Source organism: Dendronephthya gigantea, unplaced genomic scaffold (genome assembly GCF_004324835.1).
Source record: "Dendronephthya gigantea isolate DGI-Jeju-01 unplaced genomic scaffold, DenGig_1.0 000068F, whole genome shotgun sequence".
NCBI lineage: Eukaryota > Metazoa > Cnidaria > Anthozoa > Malacalcyonacea > Nephtheidae > Dendronephthya > Dendronephthya gigantea.
This window is the reverse complement of record NW_021163078.1, coordinates 136,459-147,825: the sequence shown is the minus strand read 5'-3', so window position 1 is coordinate 147,825 and position 11,367 is coordinate 136,459. Positions and strand designations below refer to the sequence as shown.

The following is an 11,367-nucleotide window of genomic DNA, read 5'->3' as shown; positions in this document are numbered from 1 at the left end:
CCTCCTTGTTTCCGCCTCATCTTCGTGGGTCGATCATCACCGTTTAAACTCACCCTTTCGCCCAGCCGTCAGGACCGTCTAACGTTGCTCTTGATTCGCCAGTGAATAGGACAAACTTTATTTCAGATTTTATATATCTTTTGGACCATTATCTCGAGGTCAGGCGAGGCGTTTTAGCCGGACCTTTGATAGGTGCAACCTTCCTAAGGAGACCGGTGTCGGGTTGTTTTCGTCACATTTGGTACACCATAAAAAATTCTTGCACCTGTTGATCCAGGTGATTTATGGACACTCCTCCTCAATCGGTTCATATCTCGCTTTGATACTGATCTTAAAACCCCACGATACAATCGAGATTTTTTCCTAAGGCTGTTTTCCACTTAGGCTGCTTTCCACTGTTTTTAAACTTTTACGTGCGTGTACGTACGTGCAAAAAACGCGATAGTGGAAAGCATATTTTAGTATGCATTAGTTGACCTAGATGTTAAATAATAAAATTTAAAAGCATTTAAAATTTTCCGTACGTGTACGTGCGTATAAAAAATGCGTAAGTGGAAAGCAGCCTTCAGAAGGATTTTGCAAAAATCTTTTACGGTCACAACATAGCGACTTATTTTTTCAGCTATAGCTTTGGGTGTTATTATTTGGGTGTCACCCTCAGCTATTTCTTTGATGATAACGCTTTTCTCGTTTTCTGTTAGGTCTTTTTTGATCACAGATTTTTGAAACTAATAGCTTGGATCACCTCTAATACACGATGGCCTGGATTTTTTAATCACGTGACTTGAATACATATAAAATTAAAATTGAATAAATAATTATGATGGATTGAATATATAATTATGATGGATGATCTTGATGGATTTATTGGGCTTTAACAGCCTCGTACCCGGCGCTGGATAGAAAATTATAACGCTGCATTCAGTTATCGTATCGAAGTCAGCTGAAAAAGGCGAGGGTGCTTTGGGTGGTTTTGACAAAGTTAGCTAAACAAAAGCACCCCAAGCATCCCCGCGCGCTCGCCTTTTTTCAGTTTTTCTCTTTATACAATAGTTGAATGCAACGTTATATATTGACTATTAAAGCATCTGGGTACGAGGCTGGGACTTAAAAGTTATCGGACGTCATGTCAATTGAGAATTTCCAGTGAACTGAAAAAAAGGTCGGAACTCTCACTTTGTAGGAAGTTTGAAGCCAATCTTGTATGTATGATCCAGGCTTCCACGCGGAGATTTTATAGGTAAAATGGCGGCAATTGACCATAACAAAAAAGATGGCGGATGTGCATTTTACCAAAATGCATTGTGGTCGGAAATCGTTTAAAAAAGCGAACTGACGTCTTGTAAAGGACAGGCATAAAACAGGAAGTTATTTTCTTCGCTGTGTTAAAATTTCACGTCATTAGGTGTTTTTCTTGCTATCTTTTTTTCAGTCAATCATTCTTAATTCCCGCAATGCGTTCTGGTAAAATGTACATGCCGCAATCTTTTTCGTTACGGTCAATTATGATTTCCCCTTTGAAATTTCCGCGGCAGAGGCCTGGATCATACCTACAAAAAAGGCTACATGGTCCGCCATCTTGGCTTCACCTATTAATGAGGGAAAGTCAGAGAGTGAGCGTTCCAGTCTTATTTGAGTTCTGGGATTAAAGGCCACTAAATCCAATTTTTTTCAATAACAAAATTGCAAAGTTTTTTAAAATACCTTAAACTTTTGATGTATTTAAAATCTTCAACCATGATATAGGCACTTTAATCAAACCACAAAGCAGGGGTGTCTGAAGCTCAGGCAATGTAGGCATATATATTATACTATATAATGCCTACATTGCCTGAACACTGTCAGGCACGCGAGTCGCCCGTTGCGTAATACACAGGATTTTAGTTAGCATGAATAAATGATACGTTTCAATTTAATCAAAATACGGATAGCTTTGTTCTAATTTTCAATGTTTTAGTGCACTTTTATTTCAAATAAAACCATTCGCCATTGGGCTGCCTCTGGTAATACTCTCTCATTCGGTTTCAAATTCATTACTGATCCAATAATGGTAGAGGCAGTTTAATAGCACCCTAGACCTAGCCCCTAGGAACATTATAAGTATTGGCTGTTGAAGAGTCAGCTATGAGAAATTTAAATTTCTTTTTCTGCCTAAGCTGTCGGGGTCCCTTAGAGGAAAGAGAATCAATTAGTCTAATCGTCAGAAAACAGTCGACTATTCGTTTCACAATTATATTTAGTTTGTTTTACAGAAATTTGTAATTCATATTTTCAAAGGTCACCTGCCCTGAATTGACTTCAAACATAAAAACTTCTCTGCAAAACAGTGTTTTCTTATCCTAACGTAAATGTACCGATATCGATTTTTGGTGGTTTAATCGCAGTTTTTTTTTCAATGGTTTGCAACAGCGAAACGCAAAATGTATTTATTTTATGCTGCAAATAAGTAAGCCTTTTGTGCTATTTCCAGCTGCCAGGCTGCCGACAACCTGTTGCATGTTATGAGTTTTAAACTGGTAATGACTTTTTTCTCTCCTTTGAAATACCGCCTCGCCTAAAACAATATCAATTTTCTTCCTTTGCTACAAAGTTATAGACGCTTTCTTCGTTCCTGTGTAGAACGTCAAGACTGTCTCTTGAATACTTTATCCGGCATAATTTGATGTGTATAAATTGAAAATCCTTTTGTGAAATATTAATTTATGAGGTTTTTATATTCCAAAAGTTGAAATTATCGCTTCGCTAACATAGAAAAGTAAAAGAAAACTATACGAATAATGCTGTATGCTCGAACACAATTGTCAATTTCGTACAATGCCGAATTGACTGATATGTACTTTTCGTAGGGCTCCGTCCACAGCGCTCAGGGAAAACCCACTATTAATATTATTATGATTTGGAGTTTTGAAAAAAAAAAATAAAAGTGGCTGGGTCTCCCGTCTCTAACATTGTAAGCACGAGCGTTTTCCTCACATTTAGATATGAAATATTATCTATATATAGTTGGTATTAATCATATTTCAAATTTAAACGGAAATCGCTTGTAAAGTTTTCGAAGATAAATTGATATGGACCTAAAGACACCTGCATAACCGGGTGTCTTTCATTTAGGCATAGAGCCAAATACGGCTCAATAGCTAGCAATTCTTATGCAAATACATATACTGGGTGGGGCTAATGTTTCGGTTATTGTATGAAATATTGATATACATTTGCATAGTGGACAAAGAAAATTATAGACACTAAATCCCCCCTAAGAGAATCGGCGGGGATATTATTATTCAATGAGAACTAAAATACGTATATTTTTGCCTAGAATTAAATATCGAATGCCTTGTACTTTTGGCCGTTTTGGGGATTTAGAAAGTGACGAACAATCGTACATAGTTCTATTTAATCACATCGCTCAAACCGCAGAGATGAGCTAAGGGCAAAAAGTAGTAACATGACCTTTTATGGAGATAACCTTGACAACTTGTTTTGGACGTTATCCAATAGGCTCACAGCTTGCGATTACGACGACCAATCAGCGACGAATATTTAATTCAAGTTGGATAATTACGGGGAAACTGATTCATAGTTCGTGGGATATTTTTAAAAACGTGAATACTCGAAGGAAGGCAGGCTTTGACAAGAAGGACTAAAATGGATATCTACAATGGATACTCTCACCCTTTCCAACATGGCGGCGATATATCGATTCACGATTTAGTAGATTGTGACATTAAAGACTTAGATATTAATTACAACGATCCTTCTTTTGAGCCCAGTCAGTATACAGATGCAGTCTTCCATCAGCAACTGAAGTCGGATAAATTTCACGGCACTTTACCAGCGGATCTCACCAACCTGCAGTGGTTGCAAAATATGAATGTGGCCATTCCTGTGGATCAAAATACAGCCGTAAATCAGCAATTGCATGACAGTGTTATGGTCGACCCCAATACGGCAATGCCTGTGCAAAATATGAACGGATGGGCAAGTCAGAATTCAGTACAAGTTCAATCTATTCATCCACAACATGCAGCCCAAAGGCGAGTTATGGACAAGCCAAAGAAATCAACAAACATCCCGATATCAGCCAAAGATGACAAAAATCACAAAGAAAAGACTTATCCTAAGCCTGTATTTAGTTACTCCTGTCTTATAGCTATGGCTTTGCAAGATAGCGATGCTGGAACATTGCCTGTCAGCGAAATATACAAATTTATGCAGTGAGTTGGCCATTATATATTATGGTATTTTTGTCAAACTTTAGTCATCAATACATTGTTCGCTTATTTATGGTTTCTTTACTTGTTTTAGATCGAATTTCCCTTATTTTAAAACAGCACCTGACGGATGGAAGGTAAGGGCATAAATTTATATTTCAAGACAGTCGGAAATTTTTTACACAATTTTATATTGTCACTTTGCCAAATGTAGGTTAAATGAGCCAAATAATTTGTTCTAAAATTATTGTGGGTGTTATTAGTTTATAAGCACAATTCTTCTGGCTTCCGTCGATCTTAAAAACATGAAATAATCTCTGAAATCAAATACTTCTGCATAAAGCAAAGTTTTCGAGGTAGAATCCCATTTGAAATTTGATTCTACCCGTTGTTGACATTTGCCCTTTATGTGATGGCTTCCGAACGAACATTCGGTATTTGAAATATAATTTTTAAATTAATGCGTAGAACTGAAGTAGTTTCGCTATACAAATCTATTTGTGTAGGATATTCATTCGAGCATTTACTCCCACAATTTTATATTCTGTATTCACAATGATATGGCTAAATCATTGTCAGAATATGCGTGGGTTCAACGTTCTACTCCAGTGCTTTTGGCAGCCATTGACTGTGTTGAAATTCCCGCCATATAAAAGTTTCAGGTTCTTTCAGCGCTATTAAAAGAAAGCACTTGTATTTTGTCGGCAAGTCATTAGTAAAGCAAGTGCCGAGGACCTTTATACCAGAAATAGGTCGGGCTTTTAAAGTATTATGACCTAAATATATTCGTCCTTATTCAATTGCAGTATTCTCACACGCTGATAACATTCAATTCAATCATGCCGAATGAATTTGTTTTAATGCACATAATCGCAACATTTGCCCATTCTATAAAATCAAAATGTTGTTGAACCGGAACCTATTTTATGTTATATATTCTGTACTTAACCGGTTTTACTGAAGGCTATCTATATTTGGGAAGATTTTTAATGAAAATGGCTTGACTTTCGCTTTTAAATAGATGTGGACCTGCCAAATTTTCATGGACCTTTGTGTAGCAAAGTAAACACTCGCTTATTCCGCGTTCTCGAAGCACGAAAGAACATAAATTGTTTCATCAAACTTTCTATATTTTTCGTCAAAAGAATTCAAACTTGAACAATAGCCGAATATTTTAATGATAAACCACACCCGCTCGTCAATAATTAGACTTGAATTTTTAAGCGTTACTGTAAAAATACTCGCAATTTTCGACGAAAATGATAACAGCGATGATTTAAGTTGGGGCTTGACTTTGAAAAGGGAGAATTCAGCATGATTCAGCCGTTTTTTGGAGTTCCTTTATTTCAGTAGCGCAACAGGTGAAGACGGTTAATGAATAATTTAAATCTGTTGTGAATGAAGAAAGAATACTTAAACCTTTTGCTTTTTGACAAAAAATAAAGTGCTTTCACTAATAAAGAGTTATGAAGACTAACGAAGTTCTGCCCTCTGCCTAAGATTTTTCGAAAGTTCAGTTGTTTAAAATAAGTACGAAATAGTTTGGCTGTTATTCAGAAACATGTAGGCTTTCTGAATAATATGTGGCAGGTGGGAACCTGTAGTTGCCTTTTTTGCATTTTCATATTTCTGTTTCCTTTTCTTTGTGACATAACAAAGGAGTTAATTTTTGAATTGCATTTGTTGCTCATCTGGAAGAGCCAAAGCAAATTTTAATTTTTTAAAGGAAATTAAAATAAATGTTTGCCAATACTAGATTGGTTTTTGTCTGGCAATGACTTTAAAACTGAAGTTTAGGATTAAAATAGATTGAAAAGGAAAAGAAACTACATGGTTCTATCACCTGTAACAGCATTGTGCTGGGAGATAATGTTTTCTCTTATACGCCTAGAGCTATAACATATTCACTATTGGTTTGATTTAATTACTTGAGCGTCTTTTAGTTGGCTTTATAGCCTTGGTAAAATTGACAGTGGTTTCTCTGCCAAGTCATATAAGGGCATTCTCTTGGCATCTGGATTAGCAATTGTTGTGTTGTTAGTTGCGAGTGCCAAGACAGTAATGAACACTTTATATGAACATTCCTATATTATATATACAGGAGAATAATTAGCTAAGAAACAGACATCTTAAACATAAATTTCTACAATTTAACTCTATATATATATATATATATATATATATATAAATATATATATATATATATATATATATATGTATATGTATGTATAGTTTGCTACACTTTGTTTTTACGTTTCACAAGAAAGATCATCAGGCGAATGATTACTCTTGAATGAATAGTAATCATTTGCCTGATGATTGTTTCTATAAACTGGCCAGTAATTATTATTATTGGCTATAGGGTTATGGACTATTATCAAAGTAATTGGTAAATCTTTTCCCTTTTCTTGGATAGTAAGATGAGTCTATTAATGTAAGGTGAAAGTTTTGCAATTAACATAAAAAAGAATTGTTCTTGTCATTATTTAAAACACAAAGTATATCATTTTCTTGCAATAACTATTCCAGATCAGATCATTATCAGATCCATTATCTTGACAAATCATTCCCTAAGTAATCTTTGTCTTGTTTTTTCAGACATTCTGTCTGGTACTCCTTTGGTCCGACTAATTAAATAATACCTTAAAAATATCCTCTTATCTCAATCTATTTTCTTTGCCTGGTTGTTGGCTGTAAGTGCATTCGTCAATCTGTGTCATGTGAACATTGCATTTCTTTGTATAAGTTTTTCCTGCTCATGTAAGTTTTTCAGTATTAACTCAGTCTCTTCAGATGTGAACTGGTCAACATGCAGTAATTATATACATCAGTTATTCTGGTTTTAACATTATATACAGCCTGAGTGATAAGTAGGACATCATTGACTTAAAATGTGCATTTTAACATACAGAATATTTTCAGATAAGATTTCATATTTTTTATTGATTTTAATCTGTTATTATTTTCATAGAACTCTGTGCGCCACAACTTATCTCTAAACAAAGCCTTTTGCAAACTTGATCGTCCCCAGGGCACTTCTCAAAGGAAGGGATGCCTGTGGACTCTAAAGCCAGAAAAGAAAGAACAGATGTTTAAGGAAATTAAGAAATGGAAAAAGAAACATGCTGATTCCATCAAAGCTAGCATGGCCAGGCCAGGTAAAAACTCAATCTACGACTGATTGTGATAGAACCGCTCCAAACATATTGTGACTGAAGTAAGTGAAGTTGCAAGCAAAGTGCAAGTTAGATTCACAACTGAATTCACAACTAAATGTTAGCCTATCAATGGTTCTAATGCAATTTTTCAGAGAATATGATTTGATATTTTCCCTATTGGGCAAACAATGGCACCAAGGGTTGTCTCCACAAATGACAGTATAAACTTCATGATATTTTTTTCTCATGTCTGTCACTTGTGCCATATGGTAAATATTAACTATTTTTTAAGGCTCTTATCATTTTGTTACTGAGAATGCTATTAAATGCAACATCCCCTAGCATTATATACCTTTTTGAAATTAGAAATCCCTATTGACCTACCAATATGTAATATAGCTCACCAGCACACATGCCAAAAATTTAAAATTCCAAAGTTGGTAGTTTGTACTTTGTAACACTTGGACTTGGTTTATTCACCATTAATAATTAACCACTTCACCGTCGGCTGGATGAACAGGGCGCGAAATAACGACAGGAAAGGACCGGTCAAGATGACAGGGCAAACCAATTTTTGCTCGGACATCATGCATTTCTAGACGGACAAACTTTTTTGCTAAAGCTAAACCTACAAAGTTTTTGGGTGGCTTTTTGACTAGCCTAAGTATAAAAGAAAAAAAATGAGCGAACAGGTTTACGGTAAGCCGTAACTGCAAATTGCGAAAGAGTAAAGTTAAGTGGTGCGAGATTAAAACGAAATTCTTGTTAGTAGCATCGTAATGTCTGCATGACGACGCGTGTCAAAGCTAATAGAAAGTTCTTTATTGTTAGCTCTCATATGTGTACTCATAGACTGAGGTAATGTAAGCTAACAAAAGTAGCTTCTCGCGATGGTAACCTCCATGGTAGCGAAAATGTTCAGATAACATGACGTACTGTTACTAAAGTTCAAAATGGCGTGTTATTGAGCGATTAAGATATATATTTATAAGAGCATACAATGTTCGAGATTTTCGATGTGATATCGAACTGTGGTGTAAATTCTATTAAGAATGATGAAAAAACGAAGATGAAGGAATATTACTAAGTAATCTCCCTTGTCGGAAAATTAATTTCGATTAAATGGGCGGTCAAAATGACCGGTCACAAGAAAGTTTGGCCGGACAAATGCTCATCTTGGCCGGACGTTGTCCGTTGACCGGCCGTTATTTCGCGCCCTGGATGAAATTCGTATATCAATTTCCCGTAGGAATTTAAGTTTAGATACAACATGCCGCATACGGTCCCTGACTAAATCATGCTTTTCTTACAGATGAATTTCACATATCAAACGACGATATGGATAGCAAATATTGTGCCAAGCCACCACCAAAGGATAACAACGAGCAATTCGCCGCAACCGATGCTGCAAAGGATCTATTTGGAAACGGAATTATCATAGAAGAGATTCACTCAGAAGCATTCTGGGACGATATTATGTCGTCATCGTCGCCCGATAGTCTGAAGTATGTCGACCCCAATTTTGTCACCTCGATACCTACTGGTCCTACCAACACAGCTTACCCTAACGAAGTTAGCACGACTGTAGAAGTAGACTCGTCCGCTCATTATTATGGTAACGAATTTGAAAACCATATGTCACCTGTAGGTAATGTATATACTTATAATAATAGTAATATATACCCACAAACTGTAGGATACTAGGAACTATAGAGTGCTAGCGTATGTTATTTTAGGACTTTTTAATTTATTCAATGGGAACATAAAAGTGGGTTGGTGGTCTTTTCAGAATAAAGAAAGAATTGGCCTCAATCATGAAGTAACGTAATAACTAAAGTGAAATTTATTTATTCAAAAATTGCGAATACTATATTGGATCCTAGTATTTTTGACTTTCCGATTCAAAATAAAATAAACTTTCAAATGAATTTTGAATTGGCAAGCATGTTATTCATTTCGAAAAGAAAAAGCATTATTTATTGCGGCGAGCCCTATTCTACTTTAATTTACGTAGTTAAGAGTAATCATGAAAAGTATGCGGGCACCATCAGTTTCAAAATGTCCAAAACATTTTTATGTTCTCGTAACAATACATAATATATACAATTTAGATTGATCTAATGATCAGATGCTGAGCAGTTGGGGTCTGAAAATAGTAGCGAAAAGAAATCCATTTCGTATTTATCCATACTTTTTTCTCTGGTTTCTTTCTTGTTCCTTTTCCGAAACTGTTTGAGAGTTCGTAAATGAATGCAAATTTGAGATAATATTACTAATGCTCAATATTATGTTGGCATTCAAACGTTTAATTGTCTCGTTAAAATTGCATTAATTTTAATATTAACAATATTGAAATTGGATTTTTACCTGCAATTAGCCTCAGCTCCTACTAACAAGAGAAATTTTCTACATTACCGAGTTTATTTCTGGTGACCTTGTTTCTAAAACGGGGATGAACCGTGGATCAAAGCGTCATCATCCGTCAGGTGGGACTTGTGACAAAGGCAACTACGGAAATTCGTTTTGTCAGTTTGTTTACCACAATCGTACATGCACAGGACAAACAGGAGTGATACTTTCACCTGTGAAAACAACTTGGAAATATTCAGTGCAATATTCCCGCAGATTTCAAAGTATTTTTGTACTAAATCCAAACACAGTGCTTTTACATAATGTCGATTCGGTTGTCTAAGTTTGATTTTAAGGTTAAGAAATTATTCATTTCATTGTGGGCTAGTTGGAAATCGTCAATCTATGAACGTTTTCTATCTCTGAATAATTACGAATAGATCCTATTGATTAATCATGTTTGACCGCATGCTACCTCGATTCCAGGGCTTTCTGGTGTTTAACCTCTCGTTTACCACACACGACGCTGTTTCCTCTTGGTTTCGTGCCCAGTTGCTAACTTATTCTCAATCAATCAGTGTGCTCTGAAATACGATTTCGTATCCGTAAAAAGGGTCATTTGTGGGTAATGGTCTGTTTTATAGGGAACGAAATAATTCAAAGTTCTGCCACCTTATGCATTCAAATACCTTTGCCAGTTCTAATTAACGTAATATAGTGTACAAGATAGAATGTTCATTGGTGAACTAAAATTCGATATCGCAAATTAAGTGTTGTAAATATTCATGCTTTTAACAAAGACGTATTTGTCTCTTCGTAGTAATATATTGTTTTAACTATTTGTAAAAATGTAAATACTCTATCTATTTACTTTAGCTATAATATTTTAATTTGTCTTTACCATAATAAACTAATAATTCTTCAACCTGAGTGAGTTTACAAACAAGTAAGCCTGAATCGCGAGGGCGAATTTTGGTATCCCGGAATCTGCGTTCTGATTCGGGCTGTATCAAAATAACTCAAAACTTTACATTTGCAAATATCACAACGTCATGAGGCGCCTCGACAAAACTATCAGTAACCACAGCAGTGACTAACTAAAACGGGTATCTTGCGACTGGAGTCAATTTATCCTCGTTCTTCCAACAGTGCTTCCAACTAATACTTAAGTGAGGAATAAAGTGTTCAGTCAGCATAAGAAATAATCCCAGTTAACGTTTTCCAGTGCCGAAGTCATAAATTCAGTTTTGTCGAGGATCTGGCTTCTGATTGGTTGAATTTTTATACTCAGATCAATTGAATTATATCGAATATTGTGAAAAATCTCAACCGAAAAAACGAAGGGAATGGCATTTTTCTAGGGGGAGTATGCAAGGGTTTTCTAGCTCCAAACCCCAGAAATTAGCACAGGGTACGCGATTTAAGCTTTTGACAACGTTTTTTTTTGCTTTAGAGTGAAACCATAAATTTTTTATATAAGTTTCTTCCGAGTTCATTAAAATTTTCTATGCTGCCCTGCGTGCTCGATCTGACGTTATTTTTGTATGAATATTTCGAAATCCTGGCAGCATAATTAATTTCCCTTATTTCAAGCAAATATTTGACTAGCGACGTCGAACTACAGTTATAACCGCGTGGTAGATCGTATA

At 35.6% G+C, this 11,367-nt stretch overlaps 1 protein-coding gene across 1 annotated transcript; it reads left to right on the top strand.

Annotated features, from left to right (window-relative positions):
• The first annotated feature begins 3,573 nt into the window (after window positions 1-3,573).
• On the top strand, window positions 3,574-10,619 carry LOC114531125 (forkhead box protein R2-like). Its single transcript, XM_028552774.1, has 4 exons — window positions 3,574-4,214; window positions 4,306-4,348; window positions 7,183-7,369; window positions 8,682-10,619. The coding sequence occupies exons 1-4, from the start codon at window positions 3,646-3,648 to the stop codon at window positions 9,071-9,073; spliced, it is 1,191 nt and encodes a 396-aa protein (XP_028408575.1). The 5' UTR covers window positions 3,574-3,645; the 3' UTR covers window positions 9,074-10,619.
• Window positions 10,620-11,367: the final 748 nt, after the last annotated feature.

Coding starts and splice junctions, on each gene's coding strand:
- LOC114531125 (XM_028552774.1), top strand. CDS start 3,646: ATGGATATCTACAATGGATACTCTCACCCTTTCCAACATGGCGGCGAT. Junction 4,349..7,182: donor CAGCACCTGACGGATGGAAG/GTAAGGGCATAA, acceptor TTATTTTCATAG/AACTCTGTGCGCCACAACTT. Junction 7,370..8,681: donor AGCTAGCATGGCCAGGCCAG/GTAAAAACTCAA, acceptor CTTTTCTTACAG/ATGAATTTCACATATCAAAC.